The sequence below is a fragment of the Trachinotus anak genome, unplaced genomic scaffold (assembly GCF_046630095.1).
Source record: "Trachinotus anak isolate AG129_WGS33_773 ecotype Australia unplaced genomic scaffold, CSIRO_AGI_Tana_v1 ptg000033l, whole genome shotgun sequence".
Lineage (NCBI taxonomy): Eukaryota > Metazoa > Chordata > Actinopteri > Carangiformes > Carangidae > Trachinotus > Trachinotus anak.
The window spans coordinates 1,143,012-1,161,442 of NW_027273884.1; the positions used below are offsets into that span (position 1 = coordinate 1,143,012).

The window sequence follows — 18,431 nt, forward strand, 5'->3', positions numbered from 1 at the left end:
CCAGTTAGCTGAGCTTAGCATAAAGCCTGGAAACAGAGGGAGACACCTAGCTTAGCTCTGTTTAAAGGTAACACAATCAATCAGTCAGCACCTGTGAAGCTCACCAATTAACATGTTATATTTTGTTGCTTAATGAATTTCTAGCAACAACAGGTTGGTGAGCCAATCAGAAGAGATGGTCAGAACCTCTCTGACCATCTCTTCTGATTGGCTCAGTTTTCTTAATAATCGAGAAAAAGTTTAGCAGATTTCAGGTAAACACTCAGTGACACCAAATCCTTCAAGGCTGGATAGTGCATCCGGGTGAGCCGGGCTTGGGGCATGGCTGAGGGCAGTGACTGTTTCATTGTGACATCACAAAGTTATGGAAGTCCTGACGTCATGACAGTTTCTGAATATGGGCTGTGTGCTTATCTCGGTGGACTTCCACAGTATTTATATAGCACCTAGACCTGAAAAGAACATGGACATGGAAATCTCACTTTATAAAATATGGGAGCTTTAAAAGGCCTTTTGGACCAGGTTGAAAACATTGTTAATGACATCCTGTCAGTTCAGTTTCTATTCACTATCGCCTGTCTGCTAATGAAGACATTTTCCTAAAACTGCATAAAAAAGCTCAACTAGTATCTGGTTCACTTCAAAGCTTAAAACCCCTTGAAATTTCTGAATTTTGCAGATCCTGTCCTTCTCGACTGTTTAAACACTACCTCTCCCACATTATTATTACACTTTCATGATGTTTTATTATCTGTACCCACAACTAATGGAGACTGTCTTTATCTATCACCGGTCACTTAATGCTATGTGTTGGTTTTCCTCGACTGGACTGCGCAGAGCTCAGCAGAGACTGTCCGAGCACAGTTTGATCCCAGGCCAGGAAGGACAGAGGGAGGCAACTTAAGATGTTCAACATCTCTGGCCACTTCATGACTTTTTAATGTTTTCTATTCTGCTTCTATTTTATAATTCAGTAGCAAGACAGTATACTGTAGGAAGCTGATTCATCATTAAAAAGGAATTCAGCATGTGGGACGACTGGCTTTTGACTCCATCTACTGGTCACTCACTTGGCTTTCATGTTAATGTGTTTACTGTAGCTCTATGAAGCGAAAGCAAGAAAAGAAATACTGCGTAGAGATATGTAAAGTAGAGATCACTTCAAAGGAATTCGTGTGCAGCAGGCAGAATAAAAATCAAAAATAATGTCCGGCCCAGGCAAGCGAGAGCAAAGACTTGAGTGTGCACTCACGCTGAGCTGTCTGGGTTTCCTCAGGTGACACTGCTGTAATCTCACAGCTAGACATCACAGAGGAAACCCGCAGTTCTCTTGCTCTCCACAGTGCCACCGTGCCCGCCAACGCACCATCAAAAATGCAAAACCGTGGCATGGAACCAAAAATGAAACATGGCTTGTGGTGAGGGGGGATATCACAGTGGAAGGGATTAGCACTGGTGGGGGGAGTCTTACAGTCAGAGTACTGTATTAACAAAACCCTGCGGTGAGCACAGCAGGCTTTTCATGGATCGGAAGGCAAGGTTTTCTGACAAACACTGGAGGAAACTAGTTGAAGTTAAAAATTACTGAGTGAATCTCGTAGACTTACACATGCTCTCATTAATTGACCTAAAAACCCAGAACAAAAGCAAATTACGGCATGAAGAAAGAAAATGAATTACTGCTGATGCCATTAAAGCTTTGATTCAAACAACATAAACCTTTTAAAAAAAACATAACCCATTCCCAGTTAATTGAAGTTTCATTTGAAGTCCTGAACACCTAGCACACAAAGTAATGCATTTCACGCACTGGAAGATGAGCAGGACAAGTCATGATGGGTTTTGGATAACAAAAGGTGCGCACCAGCTAAAGATACTAAACATCATTAAAGGGGTACTGTAGCTATTTAGAATTACACTTCCATACAGTTGAACGTATCATAAGAGATAGATCTAAAGAAGAATGGCTAAAATCAATGCTGCGGAGACTGAGATATCAGGATTTTTAGTCAGTGGTACGAGTCAAACTCCTAAAACATGGGATCCTACATTTCCCATCATGCAACCAAGAGCATTGTTTTGCTTGACCCTTCCTGTCTTATAAATGCCCACATCCTACAAACTCCATGGGTGGGTTTATAAGACATGGGTTAGTAACACCGACTCTGTCCAAGCCAAAGCCAGGATGACCCTGTTGACATCACTATGACATCATCAGGGTTATTTTCTTCACAAGATAAGTAAAAATCCTCATGATGAATAAACTGGCCTTTATCCGCAACTAGACCTGGTAAAAGTATTAAATATACCCAAGTGAACATCTAAAATAATAGACCTGAGCTTCATTTAAAATTGAATGGCAATATTTTTATTAAGTTAGGAAATCAACACATTTAAGAAATTTAATTATATACACTGGTTCTACTGTATGGATTAAAAAAAAAAGACAAAAATAAGCTTGACACACCAAGCTAATACATGTTATAGACTTTGCATTTCACTTACCCATAAATAATGATCTTGATTCAAATTATAATTACAAGTTTATGTCATCCTCATGACTGAATGGATGATGTGCCGAAAGCTCCCAGTATTTATTTGTTCACCTCAGAAAGAAAAAATAATAATCAAAAACACTGTCACTGAACTGTTCTTCTGGTCTTAAATATCGTAAAACTATTCTATAAAATACATTAAGCATATCTACCATGTGTTCCATGGGAAACAAAGAAAAGGCAATGGTATAAGAAATCATTTCTCATGAAATATCGGTAAGCCTTAAAATAAACTTTCAAGCGATTTCAGTAAGGTCATTTACAACAGGTAAAAGAGGCAGGGTTTTACCATTAAAGCAGTCAAATAATACTAACATTTGCTACTTTGTTCAAAATATACAGAAAATAATCGGTGCAAAACGCTTTAGTCAGAGCTGCTAGTGGCATGCACCACAGTAAACAACTATACTGAAATTCACAGGGGAACATGGGCATGTCTGAGTGTGTTGTTACAGCAGTAGCCACTGTAACACAGTAATCCAGTGTTTGTGACCTGTAGAGAATGAATGCACAGCTTTGATTACAGTGGCATGAGTCCTCCTCAGTGCTCCTCTTTGTCGCGGCCTTTCTTTATCTTCTCGTCCTGCAGGGCGGTGCCCAGCTTCTTGATCAGCACTGACAGTACCTTGTCCAGCGGGTCCATCACCCCCCTCTGCAGCCACTTGGGAATTGTAGTCCTGGCGTGGTGGAAGCCAAGTTTCTGCAGGATGTAGTCCACACCCACTGGGTCGATCTTGCGTCCTGTCCAGGAGATGAGCCTGGAGACAGAGGAAGCATTTCATTTGGTCAGTATTTAATGGATTTCAGGAAGCAGAAGATAATTATTTAAGGATTATTTCAACTAAGCTTGAGAAGGGTTTTAAAACTACAACACCTTTTCAACTTTTTCAAATTATTTCAGTCAAATTGTTCTCACTAACAGTAACTAAGCACATAGGGATTTATATTTTACGTGAGTATTTCCATTTTCTGTTACTTTATACCTTCACTCAACTACATCTTAGAGGAAACTACTGAAATTTTTATTTTGCAGCTGTAGTTATTAAATACAAAACCACTAATGTGCTTATAAAATACAGGACAGGACTCTCAGTTAATTTAACTAATGAGTATAAAACATTCAAATTTCCTCCGTATCAACCAGTTGTAATATAAAATGCAGGTCACACATTCATGCATTGCTGAAAATAATAATTCCATTATGCTATAACATGATACTGGCAGGAGCTGTTTTTCTGCATAACAAGTACTTTACTTTACTTTTGATACTTAAAGTATTAGTTTTACTGCTACTTAAGAAACATTTTGAATTCAGTTTTTACTTGTAATTTTTCAGATGTGGTATTTCTATTTTCACTTAAAAAAAAGGAAATATATCTTGCAGGAATACACACACAGCAGTATGTCGAAGCCTTAGTGAACCTCCACTAAAGTTTTGAAAGAAACATGAAAAAAAATCCACAAACACAACAAATATAATAAAAATAGTTTCAGATGGTATTTCACTGTGTCCTTTACATTCTACAGTTTCATTCTGTTTCTACAATGAATAGTATATTTAGGGATATGGGATAGCACTCTTTAAATGAAAAAGTTTTGTGATTGCTAAAATTTCTTAAAAAAAAAAAAAAAAAAATTTAAAACGTAAAAGTCGTACATAATAATGCATGACAGACGTGTATTTCTGGATTTGTATGTTTGGTCTGTGCATCATTGTACAATGTGGTGTGGCCATCAGGTCATGAAGAATGACGCTTTTCCAGTGTCACAAATGCTCTTTTCTATTTTCTCCTCTGTCGGTTTTGAATGAGAATTATTCATGAATGAGCACCATGACTCAATTTGACTCCGTCATATATAAGGGTGTGCGTCTGTTAACACAAAAAAAACCAAAACAAAACCCACACACACACGTACGCACACACGCACACACTCCACATGTCTGTGGTGTGGTGGAGCGGAGCTGACCTGAGAGTCGGCTCCAAGTGCCAGGTGTTGCACATGAACTCCCTCCAGTCCACCGTGGTGTAGTTGATCCCGTCGTCCTTGTCCTTGTCCTTGTCTGTGGAGCTTTCATCGTGCAGAGCTGTGGGGCTCTTCTGGCCTGGCCGAGCCGCGAACATCCGCGGGGCAAAAAGGGCTGAGGACACATGGGGAGGAAGAGAAGCAATAAGGCTGTCGCTTGGAACGCTCTGCTGCCCTCATGTTTTCTTTTTAACAAGACAAACACATTCTTCAACAACAACAACATCCTGAAGCAGAGCACAATAAACATTCATTAATATCCCTGAAAGCACCGTCGGCACCTTCACAGTATAGATCTAGCCTCTATTCACATTCAAATGCCCATCTGTCCTACTTCACTTAATCAGGATTAATCAAACACTGATGAAAATCTACACCGCTCGCCTCTTTCCTCTTTCTACTCAGCGGCAGAATCAACAGAACAAAGTCATGGCACTATTTTAATTGTCATGAAAAATGCGTGGTTGCTGGCATGAAGAGTGGTAATTTGTTCCCTTGTGACAATAGGAAACCCATTAAAATGCTGCCTGCACTGGGCTCCCTGACCTCCCCACTGTGTGTGAAAATAACACTCAGCTGCCTGCGTTTCATGCTGCTCACCAAAATGTGTCCAACAGCATACAAACAGCTTTACAGGTACAGAGGCAGGCAGATGTGGTCCATCTTGTTATTTTCCTTTGAATAGTTGGATGAGTCATTCTCTTGACGTGCAGCACAATACCTTGTGTGGGACTTTGAAGGCTATTTTCACTCTTGAATAATAGAGTTTTCGTTGCTACACCTGTTGTAGATGACTCACGAGCTTGAAATGACTAAACATTGTTTGCTTTCTCTCCGACTGAGTATGTGATTGAGTGAAAGACACAAACCTTTCTCCTTTTCCTTCAGGTAGGCCGACACCAGGTCATGGAGGAACATGATGAGCTCAGCGTCCATGGTGACACAGATGTGGTCGGTGAATTCTGTCACAACGCTGCACTCCACCTTGGGTTTGCTGTTGGAGTCTGGATCAAATAAAAAAACTAGAGTTACCGCCTCGCTGTTGACCAGTCTCCGCCAACCAGTCGGGTTGCACGAAATATGGTCACAGTCTCCCCTTCCTGAGTTACAGGGTTGAATAATGGCAGCAACAACAAAAAGTGTTTTTACAGAACATTATGATGTCACAGTGACCTTGACCATTGCCCTTTGCCCACCAAATTATAATCAGAAACCAAAACCAAAAAAACTTCATGAGAATGGGACTGATGATGTGAAAACATAATGCCTCTGGCCCTTTTAATCAGCAATTACATTTGAAAGGTTTGATTTTTTTTCTTATTTCACTGATTAACAACTATTTGTTTTGTATCTGTTAGAACATGTAATAAAACTTGAAATGTAAAAAAAAAAAAAGAAAAAAAAAAAGGAAAATCTTATATATGCATTTTGTCAAATTTCAGCAGTCAATATTTCAAAGTCATCCAGCTTCTGTTTGGCCATGCTGCAGGCTGTCATTTGCGACTGACATTATTTGAATATCAGCTCTTTAATGATAATTTGCAGTATTTCTTTTGAGGTATATTATGTAACTTAGTAAAACTGCATTAAAACGCCTATGAAGGACTAGACAGTTTTCAAAGCTAGAGAAATCTGTATTTTTAAACAGGGTAACAGTAAATTTCATTTGGTCACCTATAAATGGCATCACATCCACTGTGCACATGTCAGCATTGTGGTTCTCTGACAGCAGCAGGAAAATTGACTTTCTATCTAGTTTTAAGCCACATTTGTTACATTTTTGGGTCTTTTTTAACTATATATTTTATCAAGGTGAAGGATTTTAGTCATCAGATGTCTGGATCATAAGTTATCCGAGAAACAAGCTGAGCAGAAGTTAGCAGCTGCTCGTCTCACAGCCCCTCCAGGACGATTTTTAAGGTGAAAATGCTTTAATCAGTTTTTGCAGATTATAATCGCCTGGTGCGTTTGTTTTGGAGAGGAGGAGACGTCTGCGGATAATTCAGCTCCTGAGACAAACTCAGTGACACTGAAGAAATCCTAACAGGGAGAAGCTGACTGCAGAGATGGTAGTGACGACAACTCCCACACTACTTCCCTTTGCTAGTGTTTTGATTGAGAGAGCCCTAGTGGCAGAAAATTACAAGTTGTGTGTTTAACACCAGGAGGTGTGTGTTTTGAAAATGGTGGATACCTGACTTTCAACATTTCAACAAACTTTCTGTACAATATTACTGTGCAGTAAATTCAATATGACAATGCTGAGGTCGTGTTGGTGAAGGGCAACAATTTAAACCACATACACTGACTAAATACGATAAAAAGATTTAGTCTGACCTTAAAAACAGTGCATGAAAAGACTTGAGCAGGTGAGTCAATGGCTTGATGCACCATTACATTCCTGTGTGGAGTACCTGTTAGAGAAGGTTCATCTGGATCTTGTACGTGGATAGACTTGAAGTCCAGCTGCATTCTGGGAAGAGCAAAGATAGTCTCTGTTTCGTGGTTGTAGCTGGAGGAGCTGCGGAAGCTGCTCAGCAGACTGGAGCTTTTAGCAGCCACTCCACTCTCTTGGTTGTTGGCTTCCACGTTCCTGAGCAAGTTCAGCTCTGAAGCGGGAGATAAGACGTGTCAAAACTCTTTTGAGTTTAAGGTCATGTTCACACTTCTCTGCTTCGTTAAATACTATCTGCACCTATTTTACATTTAAGATAACAGGCAGCGGCAGCGGGGCAGACACAAAGTAGCTCTCTCGGAAAAAATGCTGTCTGTAGTCTTTTAGTCAGAGCTGTCTGAAGATGAGAAAAGTGTGAAGTTTGAAGGCAGACATTTACACTCAGGTGGCAGTTTATTAGGAACACCTGGCTAAAACTAATGCAGTCTAATACAGCACCCCTGCAATAAATCCAATAAAGTTCTTGTAGAGAACTGAACTTGTACTGTTGGAATGTGTTATGTTTTATTAAGAGGTGTTTCCAACACATCTTCCAGCACATTTATATGAATTAGGGTGGTGTATATACTCAACCATGTACAGGTTCAGTGTTTGCTCTTATATTCATGGTGCATGGAATCAGCCATGTGAGACTAATGCACGTCAGAAAAAATAGGTTCACAGTTTTTGGAGTCAGAGTGCTAACGCCTCATATTATCTAAACTTTTGAATGCATTTTATTTTGTCTTCCATTTTTTAATTTGTGTTAGTAAGGTTTCTCTGTTTATAGCACCATGGCAAAACCCCAACCTGAACCTGATCCCAGTGGGGTATTGGTACTGTATAACTCTGAGGGCAATGATATTAGGATACAATATAAATGATTTATAAAATAGTTGGTTACCTTCGTTCCTCATGGCAGTAACGTAGTTGAACCACTCTTTGACAGTAGCAACACCATGTGGAGGGTTTTCGTGCCGCCGGCGGGTTATTTTGGTTATGGTGGCCATTGGGCTTTCAAGTGCACCACATGGTTTTGTTACCATAGTGTTATGACCGAGGTGGAAATCCAGTGTCTGAACAATGTAGGTAGAATCATCTTTGGAGCCTGGATATAACAAAAACAAATGTCTGTTATTAAAAAGAGATTATATTGTAAACCACACTATCAGTTTATTTGGTGGCTATTTTTCCAGTTGTATATGTCATTTAAATAATACCCATAAAACAATGCAAGTGGCCGAAATAAACATTTTGTTCTCACCGTCCTCCCAGATCTTCTGAGCCTCTGTCCAGAAGGCGATGTTGGGCTCTTCCAGGTGGAACAAAGCCCATGATTTGGAGCGGAAGTTGGGCCCGTGGAAGCAGGCCAGGGTCATGTGATTGCCATGCAGGCTCATTGAACCGCCCAGCTGCACAGCATCCTCAGGCAGAGGCATCTGGAAGAGGGAGATGTGGCAGCCGGCGATTACCTTCAGCACCCCGGGCCAGTGACGGTGATGGGCCGCATCCATGTCTGCGTGACAGAGACAGTTCAGAGACACAAAATGAGAAGCGGGGAGGGTGTCAGCAAATAAATCGACTCTGACTGGAATGTGAGGCGTGTTGTTGGTACTACATTGTTTTTATCCTTATATAGCCTCCCATCTTTTTAAATCTCTGCCGCTTGAGCTTTTTGTTCTTTTTAATCATCTCATAAGCGCGTCTGATTGCATTCAGTTGTTGAACAACCTTGTCAACAGTTTGAAAAAGTGGCATACAAATTAAACTTATTAGAATTACAAATCATTTCACATCGTACAACCAGCGGGGCTGCCAAAGACACTCGCTGTGCATACCTCATTATTCATTAAATATTTCAGCCAGCAGTATAGAAAGAGGTGTGCTTACAAAGCTCAGCAGCTCCTTTCTCAGCGTTGATGACGGGGGTTTTGGGGGGCAGGTAGGGCCCGGGGCCCCAGGTGGATAGGGCGCGCTTGCTGGTGTCGAACTGCTGAGTGAAAAACTCCTGCAGCTTCATGCCGATCTTGATGAGGTCTGGTGTGGTGGAGCGTGAAATGATCACCTGGAAAATGTCCCACTGCAAGTCCCCGTGGACAAAGATCTCACTGGAAGGAGAAGGGAAGGGAGGGGAGGGGAGGGGAGTGGGAGGTGGAGGACAGGGAACCAGATGATTGAGTAGATGTAAAAATCATAGGAAAGCAAGGAGGGCAAATGAAGCAGGGAGACATTATGTGGATTAAATCAAACTGCATCTCAAATGGCCATAAACACTTCATCTAATCTGGTGTAATTCCACCAGTCTGGTGTTCACCAGGCATAAACACATGCACTCCAGTCAAGACATCATCTTGTTACACTGGCTGCCATGCATTCTGAATTACATTTGTCTTCTTCTCCTCATAAACTTTTTTTGTTTTTGTGTGTTTTGTTTGGTTTTTATTTCCACCCTAAAAAATCTGTGATGTAATTCTAATGGAGAGGACATACACCAGCACTTTCTAGTCCAATGCAGACATTTGGAGATATCTTGTTTCCAATGGCAATGGTTTTAGCAGAATAAAGGAGTAAATACACAGTTTAAACAGATGGGACTAAATATGGCTACTGTGAAATCACCATTCATGACAATCCACATAATAACTTACTTATATATTTGCTAATATAGTAAAGCACAGGGGTTGTGTTGTATGATGACCTTCTGCTGATGTCATTTCGTACCTTTTCTCTGATAGGCTGGTGTCAACAGTGCACAGGTTGACCTTCCATTCGTCCTGCAGCTGCAGGTCCGCGTTACTGAACACCCCCATCAGGATGCTGGAGCCCATGTAGTCCACCCGTGCCTCCGTGGAGCCCATGGTGATCTTGATCTTATGGCTCGGTTGTTGGTTTGGATGTTCAGAGATGTGGGCTGGAAAACAGATGGTAGGTGGTCAACACTGAAGCACTGAGTGACTGCTTGAACAGAAAAATCTCATCTGACTGGATGAAAGTGAAACTGACTTAGAGAATATATTATTCCAAATGAACGAGATTAAAGATTTTCTGTCAAAAATAGAGATAATCACATTTAATCACATTTTAATGAAACAAACATTCTCCAAAATGTTGTAAAGATATTAAAATGAAATAAACAAAACATTGTAAAATGTTTCTACTTTTTGTATTTGAAAAATACTATGTATTGTAGACTGAGTGGAGGTTTCGTGGTAAAATCAGTGTGAAAAAAGATAAACATATTCACACTCATGTCTTTTGTCATACAAATATGAGTCAATTTAAAATTAAGTGGTTATTTTATTTTTTCATTTTTAAAAATTTAATAAACCTAATTTTAAAGCTTTAGCTGACTTCTGTATCAAGGACTGTCTTATCCAGGGCAAAAATTCTAATATATATCGTAATACATAATATCAAGTAGTGGCTGTTAACAGAGTGGAGTCTGCTACATAAAGTAAAACACTATCAAAGAACAACATTATAAAAAATGGTAAGATGAACTCATACACACATGTATATGTCAAAAGAAATACTGACTTTTAAATATATTCTATTTACCAATGTATGCAACATATAAATATGCCCTGTATTAACTTATTTAAATACCAAATGTAAAATAAAAGTGTACAAAGTGAGAGTAAGTGTTTTTATGTCTCTGCTTTATCACTGTACGGCTCCCAGTGTTGTGCACTGAACTCTGGCTTGGTTCCATATCAACAGTTTTTACTCAGCTAGAACAAGAGCTGCTAACGAGTTGCAGGAAAACACCAGATGTCTGAGAAGTTGATGCTTTGTTTACTTACAGACCATCTCCAGGGTGTTTACGTCTATATTGCCACCCACCACCCCGCCCTTGGAGTCGAGCTTGGAGCGGCCGAGTCCGACAGACATGCTGATCTCTCGGTCCCGGTTGCTGCCGACAGACAGTCGGCCCTGACTCTTCAGCCCACTGGTTGTCCAGCTGCAGGGGCAAACACAACTGTGAGTGCTCCTGAAACGCTGCTGAATAATGTACAAGTGCTCTCTATGAAACATACATGACTCATTGCAGAGACTTGCCCGGAAATAAACACAAGTAACTGGAAAAGAAAAGAGCAGCCAACCTCAAGCACTGAGTGTCAATATGTCAATATGTGACTGTGTATTTCAGGCACTATGTCATTATCTATGTGTTATTGTTAGACCTTTTGCTAATGTCTAAGTACAGCTCTGTGGTTGACCTTTTCTCTTTCTTGTTTTTAGACAAAGACTCCACCAGCATAGATGTTTTTTTTGTCGGAAGAATATTCTGAAGTCATAAATAATGTAATTGGAGCTGAAAAGGCAGGAGATGTGTGTGTTGCTCAGAGAGCCACACATTTCCAGAGTGACACAGAGCTCATAAAAACAGTACAGCCTTAGTTACGAGGACGTTAAGAGTGTCACTGATTCAGCAGGATTTTCCACACCTCTGCCTTAACTGTAGAGATGAAAGTTGTAACGACTGCATATTGTGGTAACCAGTTCAATACAACAGTGTATAGGAGAGGAATTCAGCTCATAAGAGTGGGTGATAAATGGCCATAAGGGCTGAAATATCAGGCGGTGAATGGATGTTCAGCAGGAGATAAAAGCCAAAATTGCAGCTTGGAGAGGCTCCAGAGACATGTTTGTTCAGCCCTGTAGAAATGTAAATGTCAATGAAAGATGCTCATTATGTTGATGGTCACTACACGCTCTGATTTTCACCTGTACCTTCTCCACAGACTGCCATACACACCAGAGCACTGTTTTCTAGCCAGTCTTATAGCTACTGATTGAACAAACTGGAGTGATCTGTTGTCGGTGCGGGGGCATACTCTCTCCAAGACTCACTGACCAGTCTACAAGCCCTGAGGGTGGAAATGATGCAGATAGCTCTCTATGTATAAATATTTATCAACTATGGCATCATCTGTTCAGTGTTTGCAGAGAAGGTACTGAATATTTGTTTTCATTAGGGATAAACTGTGAGAGGCTAAATTTGTATCTTGAAGTAACAGTTTATCTTCCATAAATATAAAAAGTAATATTTTTGTAAATACTTATTCAAAAATAGTAAAAATTTAAAGAAATGTCTCTGGGCATATGAACAATACCTCTGGAAAAAATGCAAACTTATTATTATTATATTATTATTATTCACCTACTTTGAACAACTTATTTAACTCTTGGCAAAGCAGTAATTTAATCTGCCCAACTATAACTATCAGAATGAGAATTTCCTATTAATCATGTGATACATAAAGGGACAGTTTGACATTTTGGGAAAAACCTAAGCGAAGCGTCTCCTAGCCACAGCTGCACATTTATTATAGAGACATGAGCATGGTATCCACCTTCTTATCCAACGGCCAAATACCAAACTGTATGTTTAAAATCATTGCTGTTACATTTCTGACATTGGGGGGGGGGGGTGAAGAGTATCTACATGAAAAAGTGCTGAAACTGTTACTTACGTATTGTTTCCCATCACGTTGCTCATGTTCATTTGGACGGTGAGCTGTTTCAAGTTGATGGCAAACACCACCAACGTCTCCCACGGCGCCCCCTGCTGACCTGCTGCTTTACCATTTTTACTGAAGGAAGGCGTGGACGTTTTTGTCACCGAATCTGGACAAAAAAGAAGAGACAGTTGAGAGCATTTCGTAATTTTTTCACTATCCTCTATTTGTTTTGCTGATTATGAAGCAGGACTGGGTGCTGTATAAATACTGTGAAAATCTCAAAACGGTCAATTCATGTAGAAATGCGCACAGCCTATTTTCAGAGACTGCGCCTTAAAACAAGCTGTTAGGATGTTTGTTATTTTGTGACATAGCAACAAGACAGTCACCACCCCTGGCAACAAAACACCAAGCAGTCATTACATCACTGAGCTAGTAAGATACTAGACAGTAAAAAGTTGAGGAAACGCTGCACAATCATTAGATGTCAGGACACCAATATATCACTGCACAGTTTTCCCAAGAAGAGAAAAATTAGACCAGTGGCTGAAGCATCTGCTTGCCATCGCCATTTGCATTGACCGGTGAATTTTACCAAGTTAAAGTAAATGGCAAACCTGAGATTGGCCTGACCATGTGCTACTCAGAAAACAGTAAGCCAATCAGAGGAGAGATTCAGAGACAAATGCCCTGTTCTTGCTAAAGAGCAGAGGAAATCATAAGTGAGGGGATGTTAAATTATACTGAGATGGTTTCTGGTGCCTAAAACCACAAACGCATCTATTTGTGGTTATAAGGTCCTGATGTCTTATGGATATCGTAAAAAAAAGCACCAGTAAAGCAAGAAATATGGGACCTTTAACATCAGATTTGTGCTTCTGTATCAGGACTCACTCTGATTTTACAGCACAAGGCATTTTTACCACACAGTGCGTACACTGGTAAATATAAAGAGTGTTGGTAATCACCTCTCCTAGGAGCCGAAGAATCTGACACACTCCTGGTGCGACCAGGTGCAGGAGACTTGAGGTGGCCCAGACCCCCCGGGGACATGTTGCTTCCAGTGGAGTGCTCTGAAAAGACGTTGGGGGACTGGGGCATGTGCTGTGTCCCGGTGCTGCCATCCCATGTCCTCCAGTAAGCTTTCCTGCTGGACTCAGGGGACAGATGTTGGGTGACGTTTTCGGCTGAGTCGGGGGTGGCGGGGCCAGAGGCTGAAACAAGGTAAAGGTTGTAAGTAAGTAAAGGACAGCCCTGGAAATGTCAACATGGAGCAGGGGAAGGAAATGTTGGCCGAAGGAAGGTCAGCATGATGGGATATTAAAAATGAACAATATAAAGTGGCAGAGGTTTGTAAGCAGACAGAGGCTGGCATGTTTAAAAAATCATGAATTTACTTGCAGTAAAAACTTTTCCCTTTATCATGTTGTCAATATTTTACTCAATGCAATGTTGGCATCATTCAGTTTTTTACAAAGCTGTAGCAATACTTTGATACAAAAGTCAACAATGGACAGAAAACAGTCACTTTGGGGATATAAACAGCTATGATCAATTTAAGACAAAGGGTGCTCGGTCAGAAGCAGAAAAAAGATCCATTTTCATTGTGCCAGACGCCACATAAAAGCTGAAATTTACAGCTGAAGAGCTGGTCATGCAACTGCTGTTTTTATTTTGACACCAACTCAGAAAAGGTGGTTATTTTCTTAAAAAAAAAAAAAAAAAAAAAGGAAGAAAAAAACAAAACACAACAAAACACTTATGCAACACTCAACCAACCAACAGAGAACAGAGACCGCTGAGCAGTCACCTGGCAGGTTGATTGTCTGGTCTCCAAGGAAGAGGCGCCTGGCGATACTCCGCCGGTACCAGGCTCTGGGGAAGGCCAGGATCTCGCTCAGTCGTCTCATGTCGTACTTGAAGGAAGCTGAGCCAATGTCACACACAGCTAGGGGAGGAGAAGATTGCATCAGTTCATGTATGAAACAGCTGATGCAACTGAGCATCAGCTGACACACCTGCTGTTTATTTGCTGTTGTTTCCTGCTCCTGAAGATGATTTTAAAGTGAAACTGAAAACTTGATGTAACTCTACTCTTACACAAACCTAATAAAATAATTGAAATTTATGCTGTAATTCACACTGCAAGACACTCATTTGTGAATTTGCCCAGTATTAACGTCTTTTGCTGTGGTTTTATTAAATTCCCTCTCTACCCTTATGTGAAATAAACCTTTATAAACTCAATTCATATTATACAGAATGTCCTAACCCAGCAAGAACATGACACTTCCATAGATTGAACAGGAGTGGTAAAATAATCTAATGCATGAGGTCGTCTTCTCCCAGGGCTGACGATGTACCTGAGATGTTGATGAGGGTGGTGTCCATTTTTCCTCCTTTGGTTGGAATGAAGCTTTCAATGAATGTGGGGCCTCCACTTCGCCTCATCCTGGACAAGCTGACTTTCACAAACTCCAGGTTGATGCTCAGAGAGTCTTTTCTTCCTGTTACGGAGGACGCCTCCTCGTCTACTGTACCTTCCGAAAAAAGAATGATAATCATCATCATTAAACTTTAATCTAATTTCAATCTTGGCGTCCTTTCACACATTAATAACCAGTGGAATGAGGATATCAGAGGAGGATTAAATGGATATTTTATAGTAGGCTGTTATGGTTATTCCCATCTACACTAGACCTAGCATCTGTTTGTACATGTTTACTTTAAACAACTTGTATCCACAGAGTAAGAAGGCAGTAAGTCTTCATTGCTGTATCATTAGCACATAAGAAAATTACAGCAAGTTTTCCCTCTTCCCATACCTAATGGCCCTGGGCCTGGAGGCAACCCTGTGACAGCAGATTTCTGCTTTCCTGCGCCGTAGGGGTGGAAGACGTAGAGGGAGAAGTCAGACATGCAGGCAGTGAAGCTGAGGCCCGAGGAGTTACTTGGGGGGCCGGTGAGGTCGGACTGGCTGCTGCTGTGGCGGCTCCTGCCCAGAGGGCTCCCCAGCAACGGAGATGCTGGAAGGAGGCAGAGGAGAGAGGGAAAAAAATAAGGATGAGGTAAGATGGAGCAGTCGCATACAGTCGGAATAAATTAACTAAAGATGAAAATGACTGTCAACAACGGGAACAAGTCAGTAGCCTGTTTTTGACACAAATGATGAAGTCTGCAGCAAACTTAATGTATCACATACATATTAATGATATACTGTAATATTAATACACAGCCATTTCTCTTTTGTCTTTAGAGCAAACTGTAAATTTACTATACACGTGACTGGTCTAAATAAAAAATAAGACCTGAGACGCACTGAGGAAAAAAAACACACAGCACAAGTTGCATATTATAATATATTATAAGTTGCAGACCTTTGCTGGGAGGTGGTTTGGGGATGTGTTGCCCAGGCGGGGTGGAGGAGGGCGGGTGTGATCCATCAGTGGGGTGGCCTCCTGTTGGGGTCTCCAGTTCTCCACGGTTAGAGGAAAAGACCAGGTCTAAAGAGGGTAGTTTGAGCATACACTCCACCCTGGACATGGGCAGGCAGCTGAAGCGGATCTGAGAGGGCTGGAGACACATATCACAACACTGATGTTTTAGCCAGAAACAAACAGGGACTGAAGATATCAAATAAATATGATGAAAAATAACAACTTGAAATATAACATCCAGTTATTTGTAAATAGATTCAGATGTTAATAACCTGAAACTGTTTCACTCAAGGTCAAAAGGAGGCAATTACATAGCACATCACAGATGCTGGAGAGAGCTTGACTCATCTGATTTAACAGATTTTATGGAAATCCTTACTTATAAGGTCCCTACTTACTGTATGGACTCTGTAATTTCTCTGAAGAAGGTGTAATGGGAAGCAGCAAACATTTGAATAAACTACTATTAAAAGCATGTAAAAGAGCTATTTGGTTTGGCGGTAGCACCACCCTCACAGGACACATGTTGAAATTGATTGTGACACACATCTTGAAACACAAGAAGCATAAGCAGAAGAAAAATAAGAAAAATGTACATTATACAAGACGCAAATGAGTGACATTGAAAAATCCATCAATAAGACTACTACACATGTGTCACAAATATGTGACTCAATTTCCCAAATGTTTTTTTTCTTTGGTTACTGTTATTATTTTATTTCTTTAACCTCATATCATACAGTTACACACATTCACACCTGGAAGCTGCCCTGTACAGCCACAGTTTGACCTGCTGGCCACCAAGCTGGGGTTAATGGCCTTGCTCAAGGGCACCACAGTGGTGTTGATGAGGGTTTGGATAAGTGCTGTTTTTAGTTTTTTCCAGCCCAGATTTAGTCATGTCAGTTCAGGCATCGACCAGTGACTTTCAAGTCACAAGCTTGCTCCTCTAACCCTAAGGCCACCACTCCCCGTTAAATGCTGCAAATGTGCCAATTACGGTGTAAGTCGGGAAAAAAAGGTGCTCTGGAGAAAGTGAGCTGTAAGAATTACACTCAGGTTGTCAGTACCTGGACTCTGACATAGACGACCACGTCCACAGGGAAGGAGGAGTAGGCTGACGTGGAAGAGGAAACCAGGGAGGTGGTGGATTCCTCCAGCTGCTCCACTGTATCAAACTGACCCATGTCCTCCTCCTGGGAAGCTACAGCTGATTGGTGAACACAAATACACGGGTGAGGACATCCACACACAGTTTTCAATAAATGTCAGACAGGTAATTATGTGTTGTAAGAGCAGTATCCTTAAAGGTCAGTAGGTGCAGCAAACCAACCTGCGTAGTTCCTCTCCACAGGAGTGATAGGAATGGTCTCCAGTGCTTTTTCCAGGAAGTCCAGCAGACAGGGGCTGATGACCATCTCCTCTGGCAGAGTCTGGAGGGCCACCCAGGCATACAGCTTGGCCGTCTTTACCCCTCCACTGCCCTTACCTTTGGCTGCAGAGACACATGGGAGTTAAAAGTCATCTGTAGTTCATTTCGTAAACTTTAAATTAACTAGAATCATATCAACAGTAGTTTCTTAAAACTGTCTTTGGTGCCTTCTCCTCTGTGGTTACACATCAATATGCATGAGCCCATTTGATCAAAGTTGCCCTCTTGATTCATGCCTTAAAATAAAGGATGAAATCACATGCATTTGATTCGGTGATTCCACGTGTGGATGTAAATCATCAGATCGCAGAGACGTGGCACTCTAGTTTCGGTGATTACAGGTGGTGCTAGGGCATGCAATTAAAAACGAGGGAATGCTCAGTACCTGATGGAATAGGTGGGGGCGGGGGAGGTAGGAGCGAGTTAGTCTTGCTTTGGACTGCATTGGGAGGGTTGGGAGGGCCGCTATCTTTCATACCATACAGCTTCGACTCTTTGGAGAGAGTGCGGGGGAGAGAGGATCCACGTGAGGTGTTGGGCGACTCCGTCTTCAGGGTTTTGGAGTTGTAGTGAAGCTGGGGGAGAGAATTCATAATTTTAAGCATGAAAAATAAATAATATAGAGTAGAAACTTGGGGACAACATGGATGCTGAGGGAGAAGCTGACCTTAACGTCTACTCCTGGAATGTAGAAGACTGTGGTCTCCATGTCATTAGACTTGGTCTGCAGAGAGGAGGGACATTTCTTCCCAGCTAAGAGATGGGTGGTGGAGGTGTAGGTGGGCTGCAGCTTCTTCTTCTTGGGGGGAGACTCCTGGTCCAGGCTCCTGAGGCTGCGATCACAGCTCCTACAAAACCCACAGGGAGAAGAGTGTTGTCACACGAAGAAAGAATGTGTGCTTATGCCTTATTCTGTTTGGTTAGCTGAATATATAAAGTTGCACTTCTTGTATCCACTAAGAACAAGCTGTTACTCCTGTTCCAGGTCCCGCATAAAAATTTATCTTGCAAATCATTTGAGCAGATTCCATTTTCATTTAACTTTTTTATGAGTCATTATTTCAAAAATGACTCAGAGCAGGA

The 18,431-nt window shown here is 41.2% G+C and overlaps 1 protein-coding gene across 11 annotated transcripts in view; it reads right to left on the minus strand.

Annotated features, from left to right (window-relative positions):
• Positions 1–2,345: 2,345 nt before the first annotated feature.
• The window catches only part of kiaa1109 (KIAA1109 ortholog), a 71,625-nt gene continuing 55,539 nt past the window's right edge, over positions 2,346–18,431 (minus strand). For 9 of the 11 annotated variants that reach the window (XM_071471203.1, XM_071471210.1, XM_071471205.1 and 6 more), the window contains 19 exons: positions 18,016–18,196; positions 17,734–17,923; positions 17,250–17,411; positions 16,987–17,126; positions 15,857–16,052; positions 15,305–15,505; positions 14,843–15,019; positions 14,290–14,427; positions 13,448–13,693; positions 12,492–12,645; positions 10,818–10,975; positions 9,736–9,925; positions 8,905–9,122; positions 8,279–8,530; positions 7,919–8,122; positions 6,995–7,189; positions 5,450–5,584; positions 4,524–4,695; positions 2,346–3,313 (listed from right to left, as the gene is read on the minus strand). In XM_071471203.1, coding sequence (XP_071327304.1) covers positions 3,097–3,313; positions 4,524–4,695; positions 5,450–5,584; positions 6,995–7,189; positions 7,919–8,122; positions 8,279–8,530; positions 8,905–9,122; positions 9,736–9,925; positions 10,818–10,975; positions 12,492–12,645; positions 13,448–13,693; positions 14,290–14,427; positions 14,843–15,019; positions 15,305–15,505; positions 15,857–16,052; positions 16,987–17,126; positions 17,250–17,411; positions 17,734–17,923; positions 18,016–18,196 — 3,526 coding nt within the window. In that variant the 3' untranslated portion in view covers positions 2,346–3,096. The remainder of the gene's footprint in view (positions 3,314–4,523; positions 4,696–5,449; positions 5,585–6,994; positions 7,190–7,918; positions 8,123–8,278; positions 8,531–8,904; positions 9,123–9,735; positions 9,926–10,817; positions 10,976–12,491; positions 12,646–13,447; positions 13,694–14,289; positions 14,428–14,842; positions 15,020–15,304; positions 15,506–15,856; positions 16,053–16,986; positions 17,127–17,249; positions 17,412–17,733; positions 17,924–18,015; positions 18,197–18,431) is intronic. The other 2 variants (XM_071471208.1, XM_071471204.1) reach the window with 2 other exon arrangements.